Below are 25,552 nucleotides of genomic sequence, written 5' to 3'. Positions count from 1 at the left end.
TAGATTACAGTGTGTGGGGGAAGTTTGAACCCTAAATAAAAACCAGCAGTTTTTTGAGTTTTGGATTCTTTAAGTTGAACACTGTTAAAACTTACCCTAACTTTTCATAGTCTTAGCTCAGAACCAGCTGTTGCAACTTGCTTGCAACACATGACCCAGAATAGAGTATAAGTTACCTAATATGTGAGAATCTTCATTCCTGATGTAGTTTTGGGGTTTTCACCATTTGCTTTTTTTAAAGAAACCTCAAGAAGGGATCACAAGTAAAATGGACCCATTAGCTTTAGTTGTGGAACTCCTTTTCTAATATTAATAGAAGCAGTAATCCAAGTGCAGTCAAAGTAAAAGTTGATTGTCTGAAAATGATCAGGAAGAAATTCTCTTTGAGTAGCGGCTCACAGTTGCTAATGTTTTCTACTTTTGTCTGAAAAGTTATGTATTAGCAGCTGTTCTTTGTAAAACTTTGTAGAATGACAACTAATGAAAACAGTTGCACTTGCAGCAGCATAACTACAAGGGAGACAATATCTGTATTCTAAGCTTATAAAATCCTGCTGAGCTCATATACCACCACCCACTATCTGTGGTGTTAATGGGGACTTACGTAACTTCCTTTTTTATAACAGCTATTTGGCTTCTTAAAGAATTAACTATTGTGTCAGTCTCGTTTCCTACTGAATTGTCACACTGACGTGCAGCATCTCTTCCGTGCCACTGAATACTGAAAATAAAGCTCCATGGGCTGCTTTGGGCAGACAGCTGCTTTACTGGTAGAATGATCATGGTTATTGTTTCATTCCTATAAATGGCAAGTTTGTGTTTACTTACAAAAAAGTTCTCCAAATGAGTCAGGATCATTTTAGCCATGTTCTGAAATGGAAATTTAAGATCCTCTTTTCCTTAGATTCTGCCAAAAAGCTATCTTCTGGGTTCAGCTGATGAAAGCCAGTTCTCCTGTTCTTCAGGATATGAATGAACTTTCAGGAGATTCGGCTAGCCTTAAGGTTTGGCCAAATCCACTCAAAATGGTGGGGGAGCTGCTTTTTGTTAGTCTGTTTTTCCTTTTGGGGTGAATTTTCTTTTTTTTTTTTTTTGTTGTTGGAACTACAACTTTTGAAAACTTAGGAGCTGTAATCATGCAAAACTCAAAGCTTTTTTTCTAGTATCCTTGAGATACTGTGTTTCAAGCCATAATCATCTCCTAAAACTTCATTAATAACAAGGCTTTCTTGAAATTAGCCTTATATTAACTGTAAGTACACTGTCAGTGCTTCCAGCTTTTGCAGAAAAATCATAAAGGCTCTAATTTTCCCTATGTGATAATGGAAGCTTTGGCCTGTAATGTAATTCATCTGCAAAGGCTTCTCACGAAGTACAGGGTTTTTCCTTCAAATGGTGCAGCACATTAATTTCTTTTTTCTTATTTTATTTTGGGGTGACTTGCATCTTCATAATTGAAGAAAGAGAAAGCCCTGAGACGCAAGACTGTCTATTGTAAGTATAACACTTTTTTTCTTTCCAGTCTCCTAGGATAGATATTTCTTGGGGGTTTTAATGTTTATTGCTTTTTTACTAGTCAGATATTTGCATTTGCCAGGTATATATGTCTATAACTGTGTTTCTCTTTATATGCTGAACATTCATCTGAGTTTTCTGTCTAGTAAACTACTGAGCAAAGAAATGTGTTAGAGCATGAAACCTTCACTATGCCTTTCCATATCGAAATATTGGTATATCTGTCTAGTAGAGGGATGGATAGTCAGTATTTTAGTTTTACCTTCCCAAGCTAAACAGTCTCCCACTTATCTGTCAGCTTTATGCGCTCACTGCTAAGCTTCAGGCAGTATGCTAAGAAGCTAAATCAGCAGGCTAACACAGCACTATCGCAGATGCAGCTCTACCAGTGCTGGAGTTGCCTAGCTGCATCACAGAAGTGTTCTGCCTCTCTTCATTGTAGTGGACTTGGGAGTAGCAAAGACCTGTTCAAGGTAAACTCAGTTGTTGGGATATTTTTTCCCTCTGAAACTGAGAATGTGAATCCAGACTATTGTATGTCAATGAAAATAAGAGTTGTGGTGAAACTTTGAAAACATGGGATATAACTAGGTCACAGCGGAAATGGAAATCTTATTGTAAAGGCACTGATGATGATGTGCGAGACTTCTAAAGTACAGGAAGCAGAGAACATTAGCAGATATGGGAATACTGATAAAAATCAATGAGAAGATTAAAAACCAAAATGGTTATACAGTCAGTCATAAGAAATAAGCCTTTCACTTCTACGTTATCTTAGCCTGTTTTCCTAAGAAACAAAGCTTACACTCTGGCTTTGTCGTCTGTTCCCCAGTATCTTTTGAGCCTCTCAGCCTTTTTGAACCAAGTTGATCAAGGGTTCCTGAAAATGCATATCTGCACAGAGAAGAGTGATGTCAATCTTTTACTGAGGGAAGTGCTGCAGGCTGAGCTCGTCACTTACTGGACCCTGAAGAATCAACGCAAGGCAAAGATTTAGAAAAGCACTGGTCAGAGTCCATTTCCTAAGACTGGGCTTCATTAGCTATTCTTGTGGTTTGGTGTTGACAAGAGAATATTGCTGCAAGACATCATCCAAGTGTGTGAACAACTGTGAGACATCTTGCCTCAGCAGACATAAGTACTGTGTGCAGATCTCTTTGTAGGAATACTGGTAATGAAACTCCTTGACAGAATTTCTGCACAATTTCTGAAAACATATAGGGCTCCTCAAAATCCAGTGGATTTGTGCAGTCCAAAATTGTATTATACCTCAGTAACAACAACAGATTTGTTTGGCTATGGTCTAGTGGTTTTAGTGGAAGACAATTTCTAGAGACTTCTTTGTAATTCTTGTCAGAAATGGTCATTAAAAGTAATACTCATTAACTGGAGAGGTTCTTGCTTCAAGACCATAAAATCTTGTTTTGGAGGAGTAATGTAAGGAGATGCATGGGACAGAAAGTGGGACTTGAATAAGAGGACAGAAGGTGTGGCAGCAAGACTAAAAACAGTGGTGGAATACAGCAGCCAGTTGCAAAGACCTACACCTTAAGAAAACAGTACTGCTTAATGTACTACAATCTCAGCCTTCTTTGGAGAACTTGGGTTAAGAATGTATGCTTGTTATAAACGTTGCATCTCTGGAGATGTCATAGGTTAGAATCTTTCAACTGTGATGTACATTATAGAACAAGAAGAGATAAGTATTTGATCATTAAAGGGAAGAATCTAGAATGAAACTTTGATAAACAAGTTAGTGCTAATTTCTGGAGGAGTCCCAGCATCACAGGGTATCCCCTGTCAGAAACATTGCAAGATGTGCTTTAATCCAGGAAGTTCTGTGCCTTAATAATAATTTTGAAGCAATCAGCATATTTTACTTCTAATATAAAATGGTTGTTTATACTACTGATGTCTCCTTTATTCTACTTTATCCATATTGAATTCTGCTTCACTGAAGATCCAGATGTGGGAGACCAATTTGCAAGCTACTGTTAGGGTTTATTTGTCCAAAAGAGGCTAAAATTTGGCCTGATTAAGTTTATTTGTATGTTTTAGTTGTGGTTTTGGATTTCATTTGGGAACTGCAGTGCAGTGTTACATATTCAATGTATATGCAGAACTTCTCGAAACTCCCATGGACATACTACCAATTATACAAAATTCTCCCTCAAGAGCCAGCAGATCCAGGAAGTTCATTGTACTCTGTCACAGAGATAAAAGAATAAATTTTGAACTTTCTTGGCCTTTGTTTTTTCATTTTAAGTAACTGATGATTTTTTTTCTACAGTCTGCAGTCATATATAGTAAGCATGAACAAAAATTGTACTGCATTGGTGGAGTAAACTAGCAAAGTCTTGTGAATAAGCACAGAAAGTCTGGATATTCTTAAATTAGGTGCACTATGTAAAGTATGAGTCTAGTATTATTTCAGGTTTGAAATTGAGATGCTCCTGTTACTGCTGCTGGATCTCCAGTCTTGTTCTAATGTTCATGTTATGAAATACTCCAGTGAGAGTGAAATGTGGCAGCGTGTTCAAAGAGCCAGGAACAAAAATGTAGGGCTGCTGTCAATGAGTTTTCTTGAAAATTGCCTGGGACAAAACCTGACAAGTATCTGACATGTGCACTGTCTAAAGAATGGGTACTTCAGAGGATGAGGTTTGACATTTAAAATGCTTTACACCAACATCTGCAATTTCTTCCTTCCTGCAGAATTGAAAAAAATTCCTTTGTCAGTAGGGAGACCACCACCAATGCTGCTATCATTTGTAAACCACTATCAAAAAAGACAAATGACTTGGATTCTGAGTGTTTTCAGATGGGACATGCCATGTACAGTATCCTCTCTGAACTCATCAGAAGTAACTGTTCATAATCCATAAGTGATGAGTGTGAGTAACCTGACTGTTTAACTTAACTGTCTTCAAAGCCAACAAGATTGTACAGTCAGGAAACGCAGTTGATTCCAGATGATTGTGTTTGGATTCTTACTTTCTGTAAGAAAGACATCTGGATACCATGCGAGTTTCTGCATGGTGAAACTGTCAACTAGTTACTTTCGTGGTAATGACAGAATTGGATATCTGGGCTGTTTCTGTGCCTGCTCTCCAGCAGTTCAGAGGAAAGCATCTTAATGGAGGATGTGGGAAGAGAAGATGCTGAAGTTCTAGGACTTTACTAAGAAAGTTAAATCAAAGCTCAGTTAAGTATATGAATTTCAGTCATATGATTTCTTTGTATGATGATATAATTGGATACATGGAAGCTTTCAGCTGTAGTTGAGGCAGTTGCATGTATGTGTTCAGGGATAAGGAGGGGAGGAGACTGAACATTGATTTCTTGGGACCTTTTGGCCAAAGCAGACAGAAGCTTGGAAAACTTTCTGCTTTGCATAAGAAGTGTTAAACGATGGGGGTATGCCAATATACATGTTAGGCAAATGTTCCCTGGGCAATAGCAAACTCCAGTGGTTTACTCCTAAAATGAGGCAGCTCAGGTAGGAGGCATAGCATAGAGTATGAGCCCTACTAAAGCCATTTCAGGGCTGCCTAGCTTTATTGGTGAATTAATTTGGCACTAAGAAAAGTGGATTAATGGAATTTTTTTGCACAGCCTGTGGAATTTTTCATGCATTACAAGAAGATGCAGAGTTAGCATCTCTTACAATGATAGAAGTGAAAAACGTAATAAGGGATGTTGTAGGTGTTTAGCTGCTGGATCTAGCAACCTGTGTCTACATTCTTCAACCTATAAGTAGCACCATGAGTAAAGAAAGCTTTATTATGGTCATTGTGTAAAGTGTGGAGTCAAGGGGAGGAATCCAGTCTGAAGATAAGCTGCATTTATTTAACAGCACTGACTACAAGTTCTACCTCCGGTGAAAGCACAAATGTTATGTATTTTGCCTTGGGTTCATCAATGACAACCTTATCAGTATCCTGATCAGCATATCAGGTCTATGATGTAAGATAAGTTTGTTTATTTTAACATGTCCTTCCATGCTCAGTGTCTGTCAAGCATTGATCAGTATGCATAAGGTTTTGGGATGTAAAACTACATTTTTGAAGAAAGGAAACCTGGAAGTTCTTTTCTTGCCTAGAAGAAAAAAATGTTTCAGAAACCATAATAGAAGTACTGAAATAGAACACTACTCAGCTCCCTTACCACCTCTCTTGGGGAGTTCCCCATACAATGGAATATAGAGTCTTTGTACACTTCACCTCTTTTATTCAAAAGTGAATCTGCAGCACTGAGTCCAGTACCTCCATTGGTGCTGAGTAATGGAGTTGACAATGGCTGAAACTGCCCTTAAATTTTCAAACATAGCTGTTCTATTTCTGGCAGTCATTAGGAATGTGTGTGCATTACAAATACATGTATAGATGTAAAAGGCGGAGAATGAAGAAACATGTTCAGCACTGCCACTGAATGTTGAAAGGAAAGGGGGGTTTTCTGTTCATATAGGTAACTAGTATCTGGAAAATATCCCTTACTAAATAAATTTATTACTTGGGAAGAATTTTCTGAGACAGAGGTGATTTCCTAGCTTCCTGATTGAAGCAGGGCTACTGTCAGTACTGGATCATCACTTGGTTACTCAAGCCTTGAACAACTCTGAGGGCAGAGTGTTTAATCAGCTTGTAGTTGCTTCTCTGTCCTAAAGAGGAATTTTGTCCTAACATCTAATCTGTGCCTCCTAAGCAGCTATTTCTGGCTGCTATTTGTTATGCTACTGCACATCCCCACAGGGTTTGACTCATCTTTGTAGCTGTTCTTTCAGGTATCCAGGCTATTAGATTTACTTTTGGCCTCCACTTTACTAGATTAAACAGCTTCCAAACCTGTTCTTATAACTTACTTGCCCTGGGTTGTCTGTCTTGGTAGCCCTTCTGCTGGACCCTCTGTTTTTTTTTTTTCTACATCCCACTTGAACTGGAAAAGGATGGAACTAGACAGCCTCACAAGTCCCAAATAATGGAGGATAAGATATTTTGAAGTATGCTGCCTGTGCAGTAGCTCAGTATGGCATTTCCCTAGTTCATGGGAGATATGCTTTTGGCCAATTCTCAGCATTCATCATTAACTGAGCTGCTTTGACAGTGCCGCTGCTCAGTCAGCCAGATCTCAGCCTGTACTTGTGCATGGGGTTATTTCAGCTGCAGAACTCTACGCTTCTTACTATGTTTCTTTATTCCTTAATGTTCCCAAGGTCTTGCTCAACTGAAGCTGTGACATTGATTGTATTTCCTAAATTACTACTGTCTGAATTTGCCACTGGTGTTCTGTGCATCCTCAGGCAGGTTATTGATGGTGATGTTGATTGTGTGGGCCCTAAAAACATTTTTTGGGGTGCTTTGGTGCTTACTGAACACCAAGAGGCTGGTCTGTTGATTGTTGGTCTTTGAGCCTGTCAGTCCAGCCGATTTTCAGGTCATTGATCAATCTGATATGCTTTAAGGGAAAATACTGTTGTGTCTTGGTTTTCAGATGCTTAAGAAATATAACTTACACTATTACTGGTGTTAAAAAGCTATATGACTAGTAAATGTGAAGTAAACATTAGCCTGGAAGCCTGCTGTTGCTGAATGGGAGACTGTCTTTGAGGTCATAATTGCTTTGTTAAACTTTTGCAGGCATTAGTGATACTTGTGAAATGCCTTTTTTTTTTTTTTAACAAAAAAACCCTTTGGTAATAGTAGCAGCTACAACTTTATTTTTAATTTGACCATATTTTAGAATCTCAACCATGTTAAAGCAGACTGCACTATGAACTGCTTCTGGTGCAAAAAGTAAACAGAAAATCACTAAAAGTCTTATTTCACAGGTGCTTACCTATTCATACCATTTAGCGCTTGGCCATGTTCTCAGTCTGCAGATGCTGGATTTGGAATCTAACTTGGGCTTCAGGCACTAACTGAACAACTCTGCAATTAAGTAATTTTTGTTCTTGCAGAGTACCTGGATATCTTACTTGTTTATGCTACCAGAGACTTGGAAGCTTTTTACTGAAAAAGGTGGATAATATAAGAAATCAAGGGAGAGATCCTTTCTCATACCCCTCCCGTATGTTAATATTGCAGAGTTGTTTGCCACTTTTGAATTGATTTACAGCTTTGATACATATCTAATTGTCTGTCTTGTGCAGAAAGAGAAAACCATTGATGTAAACAACATTGTATTTGCCATGACTGTCAAAAACTTCTCTTCAAAAATAAGAATTACACGGGCAAATACATAGTTGAACTTCCACTTTTTTCAGTAAATGAGTACTGGTGTGTCATCTTGTTTTAATCTTGGATGCTGCAGTCTTACAAAATACTGAGAACATTTTCAAATGCACTTGTGGTGTGCCTGTGTCTATGGATTTGAGTGAAGAGTGGGGCAAGGGAAAGCAGTTCCAAAGGAAGAGAGTGGAAGTACCTTTACAAAAGCACATCTAAAAATTCAATATGAAGATGAGTGATTAAGAATATATACAGAACCCTATGCAAAAGAAGATGCAGTTGAATGATTTCTGAATTGTCTCTGGGACTGTGTTTAGACTCTGAATTTTGATCAGAAGTTTTCTGTTGGGTACCTGTAATACAGATCATGTCATGCACAATAGTGAATAGTTAAAATAATTAAGCAGTGTGAAAAACACTTAAAAATATGCTATACTTCTGTGATGTTTATGTGTTTGGTATATTGTGTTAGTGGGGAAGGGGAGTGGAAATGAAGACTTTTTCTTACTTAGAGTAGTAAAGTTACAAAAGGAAAGTACACCAAGATGAAATACAGCCATTAGTGAGACTATATTAAACTGTAAAGTGAAGTTAACTGTTTAATTCTCTAACTTGTTTGGATGATCTACTAGGTACTTAGTAAAAGTAAAAAGAAATAGTCTGACTGTCAAACTATTATCCTAGGTGCCCGAGCTCCACTCCGAACTCCGATGAAGTATGAAACACAGAGACCAGGTAGCCAAATATGCAACTTTGAAATCAGTGGTTTCGTTTTAGTGATGACCAAAGCAGGTGGTTGATTATGGTTTTGGGAAGAAGCAATGCAAGTTACCGAACATTTGAACCATTGCTTTTCATTTGTGCACTGGTTAATTTATGTAAGAAAAGATTGTAGGAAAATGTGAATCGCATAATCGTTTGGGTTGGAAGGGACCTTAAAGATCATCTTGTTCCAACCATCCTGCCATGGGCAGGGACACCTTCCACTAGCCCAGGTTGCTCAAAGCCCCGTCCAACCTGGCCTTGAACACTGCCAGGGAGGGGGCAGCCAGAACTTCTCTGGGCAACCTGTGCCAGTGTCTCATCACCCTCACAGGGAAGAATTTCTTCCAAGTTACAAGTATTTTCACAGAACAACTTTCAAAGTTGGGACATAGTTTCTGTATTCCTGATTATTGCTAACATCTGATATCAGTGTACATAGCTAATGTTTTTTTAGCTGATGAAATTTTCAAAAGAAAACTTTGCAGCATGCATGTGTATACCGGTTATGATACAGTGAAAGTTTGACAAAAGCATATAAACAAAGAACAGTATGGGTTGTTTATTATCAAGATGATACTAAACCAAAAATATTTAGTTGTATGTTAGGAAGCAGGAAGAAACTGGACATTACCTTGTAGGGACCTTAAACTTTTTTCTGGGTGAATCTTTTCATATTAAGCCTGAAAGACCACATGCCTTTCACTGTCAGTTTGGGAGCAGCCACCTCACACTGCAAGCTGCTGCACAGGCACACAAATCCTTGAGAATGGCATAATACATTTATATAAATTAATGCTGGAACTTAGTGATTTTTTTTTTTGTGTATATGTGTGCAGCCCTGGACTTTGACTTGGTAACAGTACAGGCATGTTCCTAATGGAATGAATATTTAAGAACAATCATTGAATTCCCAATGTGTCTGAAATTTTGTTGTTGTTTTTTTGTTTGTTTCTTTTTAAACCATAACCTGGCATCCTAGGGGGGGAGAACACAGTAATGGTTCAGTGCTTGTGGTATTTCTACTTGTTTGCTCCAGTTTGAAGAAACTAGCAGCATTTATGAGTCTTAGGAAATTCATCAGTCAGTTAAAATACAGCTGTATGTAATTAGGAAGATGAGTTTTATTGCTGCACATTTTTTCTCATTTTAAAAATATGTATTTTAACACTTGAATACACTTAATGCCTCTTTGAGACTGTTTTGTAGATATGTTTAGCTGGATTCTGCTGGTGTTCTGAGTTGACTAGGAATACTTTAAAAGTGGTTTAGGCACTGCAAAACCAAGCTCTTAAAACAGTGAGGAGCAAGATATAGCCCTGATTGAAACACTGCTAGGCCAGGCTCAGGAATGTATCAACTGTGGTTGTGTAGCTTCTGGTTTGCTTGGAGTACAAGAGGCATTGGCTGTATTAATGAAGATTGTGTCCTTTATTATACTTAAGGTAATATGATTCCTGAACTTGACTCCAAACAAGCAGTCTCAGTATGTTCTATGAGTATTAGGGTTTTAGGGGAAGGAAGTTGGTGGCTTGGCCTTTTTTTTTTTTAATGAGCACTGACATGCTCTGGGGTATGTTATGAATGTGAACTTGGTATCTTTCCTCAGTAAACTGGATTGTGTTAGAAGGTTTGTTTTGCTTATTTGGTTCTCTTCTTGAAGACATTAATTCCTTGCATGTGAAATTGTTATGGAAAACAGACAGTGTTGGAATCATTTTGTGAGTGACTGAGATCTTGCCCATTTTCCTTATGCATTTCAGAGTGCAAGTTAATTTTGTCTCCCTTAAGTCTCCATTAGAAACTCCTTTAGGATGATAGAAATTATGTGCAAACTGTCTAATATGTAATATCTCTTTATGTGTGTGTTTTTTTACTTTAGCTAAGAGAGGACTTACAAAGGACATAACCTGTCTGAAGGATTTTATGAATGATCCCAAAAGAGAAGAACCTCTAGTTGGTATGTTTTTTGTTTTCTAAATAGTATTTCTTTGAATTTGTGACCAAATAGCTTTTGTTTTGAAATAAAAGTTGGAATTCTAGATATTGTTTCACTTTCTGTAAAGGTATTGAATAATTTATAGGATATATCTTATCTCTTAAAACTTTTAAGGTATAGCTTATTACACTGAGTACTATAAAGGCCACCTCTTTTGTACATCTTAGTTGTTAAGAAAACTTGTTCCTGAAGGAGCCGTCTTAATAAAGAAGCTTTTCACAGATCACAGAATGTTTGAGGTTGGAAGGGACCTCTGGAGGTCATCTGCTATTAACCCCCTGCCCAGGTAGGGTCACTGAGAGCAGGTTGCCCAGCACCACGTCCAGATGACTTTTGAACATCTCCATGACCTCTTAGGGAAACCTGTGCCTAGTGCTCAGTCACCCTCACAGTGCTAAACAGTCCCAGCTCTCTGTCTTTCCTCATAGAAGAGATGCTCCAGTGCCTTTATCATCTTCGTGTCCCTTTGTATCACAGAATTGTCTAGGTTGGAAAAGACCTTGAAGATCATCCAGTCCAACTGTTAACCTAGCACTGACAGTTCTCAACTACATCATATCCCTCAGCACTATGTCAACCCAACTCAAACACCTCCAGGGATGAGGACTCCAACAAATCCCTGGGCAGCCCATTCCAAAGCTTCACAACCTGTTCTGTAAAGAAATGCTTCCTAATATCTAGTCTAAACCTTCCCTGGTGCAACTTAGGCCGTTTCCTCTTGTCCCATTGCTTACTACTTGGTTCAAGAGACTCATCCCCAGTTCTCTGCAACCTCCTCTCAGGTAGCTGTAGAGGGCGATGAGGTCTCCCCTCAGCCTCCTCTTCTCCAGACTAAACACCCCCAGTTCCCTCAGCCAGTCCTCCTACGACCTGTGTTGCACCAGCTCCGTTGCCCTTCTCCGGACATGCCAGAGTCATTCAATGTCCTTTTTGTAGTGAGGGGCCCAAAACTGAACACAGGAATCGAGGGGCGGCCTCCCCAGTGCTGAGCACAGGGGTAAGATCCCTTCCCTGTCCCTGCTGGCCACGCTATTGCTGACGCAGGCCAGGATGCCATTGGCCTTCTTGGCCCCCTGGGCACACTGCTGGCTCCTGTTCAGCCGGCTGTCAATCAACACCCCAGGTCCCTCTCTGGCAGCTCTCCAGCCACTCCTCCCCAAGCCTGTAGCGCTGCTGGGGGTTGTTGTGGCCCAAGGGCAGCCCCCGGCATTTGGCCTTATGGAAACTCCTCCAGTTGGGCTCAGCCCATGGCTCCAGCCTGTCCAGGTCTCTCTGCAGAGCCTCCCTACCTTCGAGCAGATCAACACTCCCACCCAACTTGGTGTCATCTGCAAACTGACTGAGGGTGCACTCAGTGTATGTCTGTGTCCCTTGTACTGGGAAGCCCAGAACTGGACACAGCACTCCAGACATGGCCCTACTGATGCTGAGTGGAGAGGGTGGATCATCTTCAGCCTGCTGGCAACATTCTTCTTAGTACAGCCCAGGATACCATTAGACATCTCGGCTGCAAGGGCTCATTGCTGGCTCACCTTCAACTTGGTGTCCACCCAGGTCCTTTCCTGCTGGTCTGCTTTCCAGCTGGTCAGCCCCCAGCATGTGCTGGTTGACTTGTTCCTCCCCAGGTGCAGAACTTTGCATTTCCCTTTGCTGAACTGCATGAAGTTCCTGCCAGCCCAACTCCCCAGCCTGTTGAGGTCCCTCTGGATAGCAGCACAACTCCCTGGTGTATCGGCCATCCCTCCCAGTTTTGTGCCATCAGCAAACTTGCTGAAGGTATGCATCATCTAGATCATTAATGAAGATATTCAACAGGACTAGACCCAGTATTGACGCTTGGGGTACACCACTACCTACTGGCCTCCAACTAAACTTCATGCCACTGGTGACTTGTCATTTGGTGATTCTTTGTGATTTTCCATTTGGTGGGATATACAGGTGTTTTTGTTTGGTGAGATATTTTTCCTCACTATCTTTGGGAATAGTAAAAGTAACGAGATAAATTTTAAGGTTTTATTTCTAAGTGCTAGATTAGGCAACCCTTAGGAGAGGATAAGCAATGCTGCTTGTCAGTCGCCTTAGTGCTCCTAGTATGTGCTGGTGGCCTAGAGAAATATGTTCCCTGGTGAAGAGCGAAGTACTGAATTTCCTAGTATTAGCAGAGAATTTCTCTGTTTAGGGAGTTGTCTTGTTGTTCTTCTACATGCACTATTAATATTAAAAAGCATAGAAATTTTTTATCATAAGCATTTTTAATAGAAAAATGTTGCTTTCTTGTATACTCAGTTCATTTGATAATTTATTTTCAGAGTTAAGATTTTGCAGTTACTGTAGTGAGTCCGAGATGGAGTTGTGTGTTTTGGATTTGTGACTAAAACAGTGTTCATAAACAAACACACCCGTGTTTTGGCTGTTGCTGAGCAGTGCACAGCTCAAGACATTATTTTTTTTCACTGTGGGTCCCCACTCTTCACCCCTTGAGTAGACTGGGTATGGGCAAGAGGCTGGGAGGGGACATAGCCAGGACAGTTGACCCAAACTGGCCAGAAGAATATTCTGTACCACATAATGTCACGTTCAACAATTGCAGTTGAGGTTAAAGAAAGTTAAAAGGGTGCATGTGTGTGTGTGTATATAGCTTCCATGGTGGTTGTTCAGAGACTGACTGGCTATTGATCTGCTTATGGGGAGGTGACTGACTGGTTTTCACTTTTTTTTTTCTCCTCTCTTCACTTACTAAACTGTTTTTAACTGAACACATGAGTTTTCTCATTTCTGCTCTTCCTATTTTCTCCCATTGTGCTGAGGGGTGTGTACGTGAGCGAGCAGGCAGCTGTGTGGTGCTTGGCTGCTGGCAGGGGTCAACCCATCACAAATATGCAGTATTGGAAATTATGATAATAAAGAACAGCTGCAGTTTTTCCAATTTGTTTTAAGCTGCTTATAAACTTATTACATTTAAGCTGTTCTGAGTAAAACTTTTCATGCTAGCTATAAGCCCCAAACTTAGATATTTCTGAATACTTCTAAGGCATAGTCTTTCAGTCATTCTAGGAAAAATGAAGAAAAAAAAAATTCCCATTTTCATTCCTGTAATTTTTAAAAGTTTATGGAAGATTTTTGGATTATGAAGGACTCAGTTTTGTGAAGACTTTCTTACATGTACTTTGTGCTACTTGGACACTGTCCAAATTCTGTTTTGACTAAGTAATTTAAATGCAGTGTTTTAATCTAGATGTTTATGTGGCATTTCCTGTTCTCATTCTTTTCTTTATATGCACTTCTCCATGAATTCTCTTACATGACTGTATTGAATGGAAGGCTCTTTCTTAAGTTTCTTGAAAATCTCCCAAACAGGAAAAAAGGTACATGAAATATTTCATTTCAGTGGTCTTGCAAATCTGCCATAGACAGTGCTTGTCCTTTCAGAATAAAGCATTGTTAAGAGGTAAATTTAACTGATGTGGGTAATAAGTCTAAAGAAGTGTTGAAGTGATCCTGACATGTTAAAATTCTGAAAATGGAAGGCTTTTATTTCTTCCTTTTAGCTTTTAATGAGCAACATTGAAGGGAATACATTTGTTTATAGTAGTCTATACTAAAATATAGACTCTTGCCTTTACAGGTTTAGAATATGTGGTTGAAATCAGATTTGAAGGAAGAAAAGAGCCGCATTATGAGTGCAAGCTGTGTGGTTTTAATACAGAGATGGCACCTATGATAGAACATCTTAGTGGATATAAACACAGAAGAGCATACATCGTGAGTAATTTTGATGTATTTTGATGACAATTTCTTTATAATACTCCCCTTTTTTTTTTTTCTATAAATATTTGCATCAAGTTTGAAGTTTAAACTCTCATGTGATAAATTTCTAATAAGACTTGTATGGATGACTGTTCATTGATCAGATCAACATGAATAGCCATGAAGCTGTGAGTTATCGAGGAATTGTGATCCAGAGGTTCATGGCTCTATCTGCTCCAACTCTGTTCCCAAGTGTTTTGATTGCCTCCAGGATCAGGTTCCTAGAACATTGTGGTGGTGTTTTTAATTCCTCAACATGCCCATAGCATTGTTGGATATGGTACAGAGCATGTTAACCTTTTGGTAGCAAGCTTCGCGTAGTATCCATTTTTTTGTTTTGAAGACTACATAAGCAACTTTAATATTAAAATATAAGTAGTTGTGTTATAGAGGAGAAATGAGCTCATATTGTTCAAAACAATGTTTACCAGTCTTTTGGAAGCTTGTCCAAAAGGTGAAACATGCCAATTTTTAAATGTTGTGATGAATTTTGATACTGACCATTTCAAGCTGTTTTTGTCAACAGTCTAAAGAATTTCCAGGTAAAATGAAGAGAGAGACAACAGATGTAAAAGAATGCAAAGTCTCATTTCTCAGACGGATAGCAGGAGAGCTAGAGAAGACTGAAGGACTGAAAATGTATAAGGTAATTGGAAGTAAATGTAAAGTATCCGGTAGTGAGTCTTTTGTCAGTGTATTTATTCTTGACCTAGTAAATTTTAAAAGTACTGTTGACAAAGCTTGTTAAATTTGTGTGTTTCTAGGAAGTGTAGTATTAAGTCAAATTAAGGCTTAACTTAAAGTTACCCTAAAAATTCTGGAGAAAAGAACAGTATTATTGAAATTCATCTGAAAAAGCAAAGTTTTTTATTTTTAAGAAGTCAGGTTTTTTAGATAGAAAATGTCCAGTCTGAATTCGCTGGTTCAGAAATTTTATTGTTGTACTTCAATTATTTTTAATTTTTGTTACTTAAATTTTCTCAAATGTAAGCAAATTTTACCTCAAATTTCATTTATATTTACAAGATTATATATCTATGAAATTATGGGCTACACTATACTAGGACAAATAAAAATACTTGTTACGTTTCTAAAAGCAGTTGCAGTAGAGACTTGTTACGAAATATTAATCAGAAAATCTGATATTAAACTATTTCTGTTCCTAGATTGAAGGTTACATAAGACCAAGTACCTCACGTAAGTCTCTGAATTATTGAATGTAATAGATTTGACATAATTGCTATTTGGCCTAATTTGAATTAGTAGTTGAACTCAAAGGGCTTGACTGATTTAAAATGTTCAACTTGTAATAGCAGAAAATATTTTCAGAGGTCTTCCAGTTTTTGTGAATTTGAAATGAGGGAAGAAGGGAATTGCCAGACTTGCAATGTTTATTAGAGATTTTTTAACAGCTTAATTCTTAGTTCCTTATCTTAAGATAACAGTAATTTGCTAATCAAGGAAAGTGAAAAAAGTATGGGAAAATGGTATTTCTCTGAATAAACTGCCTCCATGTACAGGATCAATCACTGGTAAAAGTGGAAGCTACAGTTCTTTAAGTCCACTGGAACAAGCAATGGAAACCAAACCCTCAAACATATACATTGGATCTTCCTTCATACAGTATGTTTGAGTTATGTCTTTTGTTAATGTAGATGTGCCATTGATGCTTAACAATGCCAACCTGAAGAAATATCTACTTTTGCTACCTTTTGACCCTAGTACTAATACCAGGGGGATTGTTTGGTTGAAATGGGTGAAAGTTGCTGAGATTAGCAGTTTGTCAGTGTGAATCCTGCTGTAGGTGTCTACCATAACAGTGAGTTGGGGTGGGGTTTTTTTTTGAGTGATCCTTGATGGCTTCTGTAGACTGTACTTTTTAATGTTGTTCTGCAAAACAAGGTGGCAGGGACCCATTTTGAGCTCCATTGAGCTTTGTTTGTCTCTCATGAAGAAGTGACCCAGTTACCTAGCTCAGTAATTCTCAGTTCAGGGTAAACTGACATCAGCATTTACTGACTTCTATAGAACTGGAAGACATGCTCAGATCTCAAACTGGAACATCAAAAAGAGTGATCCCGCCCAGTCCTACAGGATATGAAGAATTGGAGGAACAGGCAAGAGTGAAGTTAGCAGCAGAAGTGTTGTATCATTCAGTACTGAGGTTTGCTCTGGTTAGGTGGTGAATTCCAAAATTAAAATGCTCTAGTTATTTAGAAGAAAATGATGCTTACTGGTTTAGCAGCTGTGTGTCTTCAGACTAGATCATATTAGCAGAGAATGACTTTCAACTTCAAAGTTACCTTCTAAAAAGCAAGAGTGAGTTTGAAGATACAATTAAGAAAGGCCATTTGGTGGCATGTACTACTTTGTAAGTGACAAAATGGATATTAACACCAAATTTTGGCTTCTGCAGAGATCATATGCAAAACTAAGATAAGGTTATGTATTTTTTTTTTATATATGTATGTATGAGAGACCTTGAAGTGATTGATTGCTTTTCTTAAAAGGAAAAGTTATGATATTTCTTTATTCCCTAATGAAGGAAGATGATCTGTATTTTGTCTTGGGCTTCAGATTAAAAATACTGTCTTACTAAGGTAATTCCTGTAACCTGTTACTCAAAGTAGGGAGTTGAGCTTGAAGGCCTTATGACACTCTGTATGAGCACAGTGTGGCAGTATAACATACGAAGTTCTGGTCTAGTTCAGTCTCTGAATTCTGCCTGTGTAATTTTTTTTCCTTTCTAAAAACTACTTTTAATGCTACTATAGAATATGGCAGCAAACTCGAAATAAGTCCAGAGACTGACTTTCCTATTTTGGACCAGGCTTTTCAGATTGAATTATTGCTTCCTTGAAGTTATAACAGATACCTGGAGAAGCTTGTCTGTATCTTCAGTGAGGAAGTGATAACTCCATGTGTCAGTACCGGATGGGAAGTGACAGACTGATCAGTCTTGCTAAAAAGCACTTGATGGTTGTGGTGGATGCCAAGCTGAATATAAGCCAAGAGAACGCTCTGATTTCACATAAGGCAAATCTGATGCTGTGATACTTCAGAGGGAGCACAGGCAGCAGATTGAAGAACAGTCTTAGCCCCTAATGTTTGATGCTGGTAAGATCAAACTTGGAATACTGTGTCCAGGTCCAGTTTTATTCCTTCTAGTTCAGGGGGAAGATGGAGAAATTGGAGAGGATCCAGCAGAAGATTATGAAGACTCTCAGGGATCAAGAGCATGTACCTAGGATGAGGGTTAGAGGGAGCCAGGCTTGTTTAGAATGGGAAAGAGGAGGGTAAGGGGTAATCTTATACCTGCCCTTCAAACAGCTTTAGACTGATACAGAGAGGACAAAGCCAAAGCTGTTGGTAATCACAGGCAATGTAACAAGATGGCAGCCACAGATGGCAGTGTGAGAGGCTGAACTCAGGAAAAACTTCTTTCCTAGAGGTTAGTACAGCACTGGAACAGGTTATCCATAGGTAGTGAACTCTTCATCCTTGGGAGTTTTCAAGACCCGGCTATACAAAACTAGAATCTTAATATTAGCAGTAGTCTTGCTTTAAGTGGGAGGTTGGACTAGATGGTGGAGCTGGAAGTTATCATGTGGTCACAGAGCTGTGACATCAGGATTGCAGAGATGTAATGCAATAGCTTGTGTGACTGGAGTGCTGTAATGAATGGGTACAGGCTCCTTATGAAAGGTGGCATAGAACGTGACAGTAGAAGTTGTGCTGGATGCAAGAGCACATTTTCTGTATAGAGCTATGGCTGGTGGTTGTTGAGGTCTTATGGGTCAGGACTAGAGGGAAGGCCAGCAAGAACATACTCACTGTAGATGTCTGCCTGTTGTGAACAGGCCGTCTGTAGCAAGGCTGTCTTCACGTAACCGGAAGAAATCTTCCAACTGCAGGTTCCAGTTTTCTTGGGGGGACTGACTTGCTGTAAAAGCAGCATGGGAAGTTGCAAACCAAAAGTGAGTCAAGGCCTGTTTTTCAAGCAGCTGCTGGATAAGTCAACAGGAGGAAGGAAGTGTTTTACAGAGAAGGAGAAGAATCAGGAATGTGATGGTCAATGGCAGCCTTAATTGGAGTGGTCATGAGATGATAACAGATTAAAACCCTTCCGGGAATGAGGATGTTACATAACAGACTAATGACCTTGGGCTTCAGGGAAACAGACTTGAGCTTCTTCAGAAAATTAGTAGTCAGGATCCCTTGAGAGGCTGCTTTGAAAGGAAAAAAAGCCCCAAAGAGTAAATCAGTCTTCAGGGAGAACCTCCTCAAAGAGCAGAAATGATCCATTCTGCTGTCCAAGAGTTATGAATTGCAGATGGCTAGTGTGTTTGAGCAGGGAACTCCCAGCTGATCTTAATGCTAAAAGGAAGCATACAGATAACAGAAGCAGAAGCAGGCTGCCAAGAAGAAATGTTTAAGAATTGCAAATGTATTTGGGGTGAAATTAAGAAAGCAAAGCTTTCCTGGAGGTGAAAGGAATATGAAGGGCAACAGGAAGGCTTCTGCAGCTATGCCAGCAGCAAAAGATGATGTGGACCTGCCGCTGACCAAGTAGCTTGGTGATGAAGCCCATGGGAGAGGCTGAGATTTGTAGCTTTCTTTGCCTTGGTCTTTACTGAGAAATTCTGCTCTCAATCTTTGTGTGTAGTTGTAAAGCTTAAGGGAGAGTGGCATCACCCACTGTAGAGAAGGATCAGTTTAAGGAAGAGCAAATTATGTACAAGGCCATAGGACAAAAAGGGATGCTTCTGGTGTTAAGGGAGCTCTCTGCTCCCTCAGAAGGTCTTTGAAAGGTCACAGTAATCAGAGGAGTTCCTTTGGGATTGAAAAATTTCAAATGTGATTATCTTCAAAAGTAAAATGTGGTTACAGGCTGTCCCAGACTTTATAAAAAATTATGGGACAAGCCCTCATGGATGTCATTTACTAGTGTGTGAAGGTCAGGAAGGTGACTGGGAATAGCGAGTGTGGATTTACCATGGACAAACTGGGTTTGACCAGCCTGATTGCATTTTGCAATGACATGGGCTGGCTTTGTGGACAGGGGAAGAAGGATGGATGTCGGATGGATGTCATTTTAACTTCAGCAAAGCTTTCAGCACAGTCTCCCATGTTATACTTACAGCCAAAAAGGTAAGTCAACAGGGTTGATGAAAGGTGGCTGAACTGCTAGGCTCAGAGTTGTTGGTGATTTTAAGTGTGTTGGCCAGTTACTAGTGGCATTTCTCAGTGGTTTCTTCTGGGGCAAACACTATTCAGTGTGTGCATTCATGACCTGGATAATGGGCTAGAATACAGCACTGTCAAATTTGCAGATAGTGTCAAATTGGGGGAATGCCTGATATGTGGTAGAGCAAGACTCATTCAGAGGGATCTCAGCAAGCTGGTGAAATGGTCTGTCAGAAACCTCCTGAAGTTCAGCAAAGGTACATGTGAAGTATTACACCTGGGGTGAAGCAACACCCTGCTGGATACAGGCTGGATACTATTGAGCTAGGAGGAAAATCTTATGAACCTGTAAGATTTGATATACAGCAGTATGAACGTGAATCAGCAATGCACTCTTGATGTAATGAAAGCTAACAGCATCCTGGACTGCATTAGCAAAAGTGTAGCCACCAGTTTGAGGGAAGTGCTTATTCCCTTCTGTTAAGGACTCCTTAAGCTGCTTCTGGAATACTGTGTCCTGTGTATATGAACGATTTTGATGAAATGGAAAGAGTCAGCAGAGGACTCACCAGCTACAAAAGATCATGAGGAGACTAGAGCATATGATATGGAAGACAACTTTAGTCAGCTGGGTTTGATTACCTTGGAGAAGGCAGCAGCTAAGGAAGGGATCTAATTACTGTCTTCTGCTGCTTAAAGCAAGGCTACAGAGAAGGAGCCAGACTTTGAGAAGGTGTGCAGGGAAAGAACACGTGGCAACGTTCACAGACCGCAATAAAAGAAATACTGATTGAACATTCAGAAAATTCTGCACAGTGAGTGATCAAGCACTGAAATTGCCTGCCCAAAAAGGTGGGTAATTGCCATTCTTGAAGACCTATAAAACTCACCTGGACTTGGGCCTAAGCAGCCTGATCTCATCTTGAGGGTAGCCTTTCTCACAGTGAGCAGAACTTCAGTCATTTGCTTGAGTAAGGTGAAATTTCAAACCGCTGAGTAGCACTACTTGTCTCCACCCATCTTCTTTTCAAACAGGGAAGATTTTGGAGACTTACTGGAAAGACAGCACAAATTGAATAATTAAAGGAAAAATATTATACTTGTCAGTGTCCTCATCTTACAGTTAATTGTTTGGCTTCTGTTACTTACCACCCCTGTAGTAGTTTTCTCTTAACCTCTAAGGCTGGACTAGATGACCTTCAGAGGTTCCTTCCAACCTAAACTTTTTTATGATTCTGTGATTCTGCATGCAGATGCCCCTGCCATCCTACATTTCCGTGATTCTTAATTCACTGAATATCTTCTTTGAAATGGTGGCAGTCCTCTTCTATCCTGACATTTGGAAAACTTTGGGACCTACAGTGCAACTTATTGTTGCAACACACAGAATCACAGAATCATCTAGGTTGGAAAGACCTTGAAGATCATCCAGTCCAACCATTAACCTAACGCTGACAGTTCCCAACTACACCACATCCCTCAGCGCTATGTCAACCTGACTCTTAAACACCTCCAGGGATGAGGACTCTTATCACCAACTCATCAACATGTGTTCAACATCAAATTAAAACAGTAACGAGAGTCTTTCAGCCACATATTGTAGGGGCAAAGACATCATTTGTCCTGAGAATTTTGTCCTGTTGCTTATCCTGGAACAGGATAAATACTTACAAAGTGATAAGTTATGTACCATGCAGTAGCTGATTCTCTGAAGCATAGTTACTACCTTATTTTACTGAGCTTTCCCTCCTTCCTCATGCTTACACACTCTCTGGCAAGAGAGATGATTAGACATTTTAATCTCCATAACTTCTTGTTGGAGACTGCATTATTTTATGTGCAGCTTTGAGGTTCACTGGTATGTTCACAGAAATAAAAAAACCCAAACCTTTTCGCTTTTTGCACAGAGGATGCATGCACACCTCAGTCCATACTGACTTGTGTGGGATTCAGCTGCCTGATATGTTGGCATAGATGCTGAAGGGTACCCTGCAAAACTGTTAGGGCACAAGTCTCCTATAGCCCTTTCATCAAGGATGCCTGGTGGTTTCTAAAATGGTAGTATGTGCCTCGGTTTAGGCTGCTGAATCCTGCCCTTTAAAGAAACTGCAGCCACTTCAGGACCAGTACCTGTTCTGTTTGTGTGATGCTTCTATTATAGTAATACAGTACAAACCCTATGATGTTGCTAATAATTCTTTTTAATTTTCTAGCCCCATCAAAGAAGAAGGCAAGGTGAGAATACTACCCCCACAGGGGAATCAAGAGATTTTTTTAAAATTTCCTTATTTATTAAATAGATCTAGTTTTCTGTAACAAGCATCATCACGTATGGGGAAAATATTTTATATTATCTTTCCACTATGCTTATTCCTTTTGTGTAAATTTTTCCTTTCTGTCTATGAGGAAATAGTAGCTAAGTCTTTTGAAATACTGCAGTGGTTATGCAGTTCAGTAGCAGTCTGATGTACTTGCACACAAAGAAATTGCATTTCAAATTTCAAGCTGTTACCAGTTACAATTTACAGTTACCACTGCATACAAATTTGGAAATTGAAATATTTTGATTCTAGATACTATGAATAAACATAACTTTTAAGTAGTCTTTAGAGTGTATTTTAATATTGTCATCTCTTTCTTTTTAAGGTGGGAAGATGATTATAAGTATGAGGTATGTAGAGATAGTAATTCTGCAAGTATCTTATGCTTGCTTTTCATTTTTCTGAAAAATTTGTCCTCTTTGGCTTCATTTACTATTTTATTAATATTATTGCAGAAGCAAAATAATTGACCTAATGACCAGACTTTTGTGTTACTCATAGGGAAAATGAAAACTGTACATCAGGATACTCATCCATCTTAGTTCTCATAATTCCTGTTCAAAGTCACTGGGAGTGTCAGACCCAGTGTCTGCAGGCCAGGTCTCCCAACCTGTGCTGCAGTCTCCACTTCTTTGTTTTGTCCTCCTTCAGATCAAAGGTATTCTATACTTAAGGTTTGGTTTGAATCTCAAGATATCTCTAAAGATTTACCTTTTCTCAAAGGTGAGACTCAAAATGATCTCTCAAGTAGCCGTCCTGAATAACACTGGGTGCAAACACTGAAAACTACCTCACTTTTATCTTAATAGCAGAGGTTGTTCTGTAATCTGATGTATTCTGTGGTGATGTCTTGCTCTTTTATGCCTCAGGCTGGTCAGGTACTAGGCTAGCTGCAGCTGCGCACTTGACTTTTTTTTAAACACGAGGTTGGACCTGAGTGAGGAAAGCCTGGGAAAGATAGCTGTCGTAGGTATGTAGCTTAGGTGTGAAATGTGTTCTTCCCAGTGTTGGAAGTAACGCAGTTGTATTTGTAGTAGCTGCTACCTAATTGCTATTGAGGCTCTAATGCTATATGTTTATGGCTGTGAGCTAAAATTACTCTTTTCTTTGTGTTGACTCTTGTTGTCGGACAAAAGATTAAAAGATCTTGTTTTGTACAAGATGATGTAACAAATACTGTAGTATTCACTCTTTTAATTTTTCTTCCCCATTCTCCAATCCCACAGAATGATCCTGTTCGGAAACAGAAAGCTCTAGAATTCTTGGTATGTATGTAAAATTGTGATAAGAGTGGTGCAGTTTCACCAGTATAATGCAATGAATATTGTGAATATTGCAGTGAATATTTTCTTTGAAAACCTAGTGCAGCTGTATCATTATGTCAGCTCAGAACAGCTTGCTAGATTAAATGTGAGCTCTCTTACATGTTCTCTGGATCATTCTTCCCTCTGCTGAGGAGCCACCCTGACAAGCAGCGTTAGCAGCACTGATGTTGCTCCGGTGCTCTTGGCTGCTCATATCTAGTGGGATTTATGATAACGCTAAATGAGGGGAGCCAGTCTGGTCTTGCTGCCTGTGGTGCTGCTGCAGAACCAGCCAGCCAGGTGAAACTGGGTAGTACTAGAGCACGGCTGCTGGTGTTGGAGTGGGGAAGTTTTATCAGTTCAGCTGCTGTTGGCAGTGGCGTAGTAAGCCGAGTAAGTCTTTTGGGTTTCTGTTTTGAAAATATCTGACCATTTATATCCACCATTTTACTCCATGAAAGTTATGTTCTGTACCAACGGCAATCACAAAATTTAATTTGGGTCTGAATTGTGTTTATACACTAAAATCACAAGTAGAATGTTTTGAAATGTGTGCTTCATTACAAACTGAAGAAATTTTTTTTTTCCTTTTTCAATTTTTCATGTTTTTCTTTTAAGCTGTGGTTACTTATGACTTGAGGTAGAGAAAAAGCAAGTCTGGGGACAATGAAAAAACTACCAAAAATGCTCAGTAGACAGTTAATTGATTTTTACCTACAGAAATCACAGCTATTCTTCATGGCAGACTGCCTATATTCTTTTAACATTCTGTAATCACTTACAACTTCATAGACTTACTAATCAGTCTCTTCGGACATTAAAAAGACAGCCGTAATTGCTCTGCGCTTTACAGAATTATATCTGTATCTTTTGGTATCTCTTATTCCCAGAATTACACATAGGAAGATTATAATGGAAACTTCCATCTTTTTGTTACTAAAGTGGGAGAATCAAGGCATTAGATGGTCTTGAAGCTTACCTTTTATTCAGTTTTCTACTCAGCATAAATTTAGGACTTGTGCCCTTCTCCATCTGGAACAAAATGTTCATGATTGACAGTATGGGAGTGGCACAGACATCCAGGTTTATGTTCAACCTTTTATAAGCCCATTATTAAGTTCACAATTTTGTTTTTTCGTGTGTGTGTATGTATACATGTATTTGTCATATATCAACCCAGTATAAACGTGGTTATAACAAAATCAAATATAACTTTTATCTGTTTGTGTATATGATCCTTCAGCATCCTAATGACCAATTCTAATGTATTTCATCAGGAGACTTTTCACATCACTTCAGACTCAGAAGCAACACTTGTTGTTCATATTACACAGGAACTTACAGAAGCTTTGAAGGCCTTTTGTGAGAAGAAAGCAGCAGTAAGTAACTCAATTTTGTTTTACCATTGGGAGGAAAGGAGGTGGTTGAATTCATTGTGTTAACACCCTGTCAAACTGTAACAGTTCAGGCATAGGTTAAAACCCCTCAGTTAAATGTACTTTTTTTTTTTTTATAATTTCTAAGTACCAAACACATTCACTGCATGGCACATTTCTGTTAGTTTTCCATCATCCTTCATCTGTTTTAGTTTTCTTTTGCATGCATTCTTCCCATGTTCTGGGCACCATTTTGCTTCATGTTGTCTGAATATCATCCTTCCTTTGCAGTTGGACCCTTGCTTGATAGCTTTTCTTCTAAGATTAATCAGGCATTAAGTGCTACCCAGATGTCATCTCTTTCTTTTGTGGGCATGTGGATAAGTCTTTATTTCTGGTGGCTTGTAGCTCTGTTCCCAGTTGAGAGATTTAATCTGTTTAGACTAAGGCAGGCAAGATGTTCCTGTCTCTATCCCAGCTGAAACCAGGACACTGTCTTTCTGTTGGCTCTTGCAAACCTCCCTAGCTTCTTTACGTAAAAATTGAATACTTGTGGAAAAAGGTTCTGAAGAAGGACCAGAATCTGTACAATAATGACTCAGGACGTCTGGCAGCTACTGGTTCACAAAATTTGGCATGTGTTTTTCTGAAAGTTATTTCAGACTGGTTTCTTAGGAATTAATAATATATTCCATGTCAGCTGAGCTGTGGTAACTGTCTTTGTGCAAATGCCACCACCACCTTTTTGAGAGCTACACTTTCAAGAATGTCGTGCATTTGAATATCATACAGTTCTTATGAGCTAGTTAAAAATTGTTGCCATAGCTTAATCTTAGGCAGTAGTTGAGCTTTCCATTTTGCATTCCCCAGCTAGAGACAGGATTTGCATATGTACCAGTTTTATGTTTTAGCCAGGTGATCTGGAGACACATGGGGCAATAAAGTAATTTGAAACAGATGACATTGTTTTCCCCAGACACTTTATTCTGTTCTCCAGCCATGTACCTCTTCCAGATAATACTTTTGAAAATTGTGGTTTAATGTGGTAATTGCG

The 25,552-nt window shown here is 39.2% G+C and overlaps 1 protein-coding gene across 3 annotated transcripts in view; it reads left to right on the top strand.

Moving 5' to 3' along the window:
* Window positions 1-25,552, top strand: part of LOC113476411 — a 35,439-nt gene that overhangs the window by 5,994 nt on the left and 3,893 nt on the right. For 2 of the 3 annotated variants that reach the window (XM_026841975.1, XM_026841973.1), the window contains exons 3-12: window positions 1,461-1,494; window positions 8,427-8,477; window positions 10,387-10,464; window positions 14,129-14,265; window positions 14,837-14,956; window positions 15,477-15,507; window positions 21,711-21,732; window positions 22,144-22,168; window positions 23,045-23,083; window positions 24,400-24,501. In XM_026841975.1, the coding sequence (XP_026697776.1) occupies window positions 1,461-1,494; window positions 8,427-8,477; window positions 10,387-10,464; window positions 14,129-14,265; window positions 14,837-14,956; window positions 15,477-15,507; window positions 21,711-21,732; window positions 22,144-22,168; window positions 23,045-23,083; window positions 24,400-24,501 (639 nt within the window). The remainder of the gene's footprint in view (window positions 1-1,460; window positions 1,495-8,426; window positions 8,478-10,386; window positions 10,465-14,128; window positions 14,266-14,836; window positions 14,957-15,476; window positions 15,508-21,710; window positions 21,733-22,143; window positions 22,169-23,044; window positions 23,084-24,399; window positions 24,502-25,552) is intronic. The other variant, XM_026841974.1, reaches the window with a different exon arrangement.

Source organism: Athene cunicularia (assembly GCF_003259725.1).
Source record: "Athene cunicularia isolate RWA chromosome 2 unlocalized genomic scaffold, athCun1 chr2_part1, whole genome shotgun sequence".
Lineage (NCBI taxonomy): Eukaryota > Metazoa > Chordata > Aves > Strigiformes > Strigidae > Athene > Athene cunicularia.
This window is presented reverse-complemented; position numbering and strand designations above follow the sequence as displayed.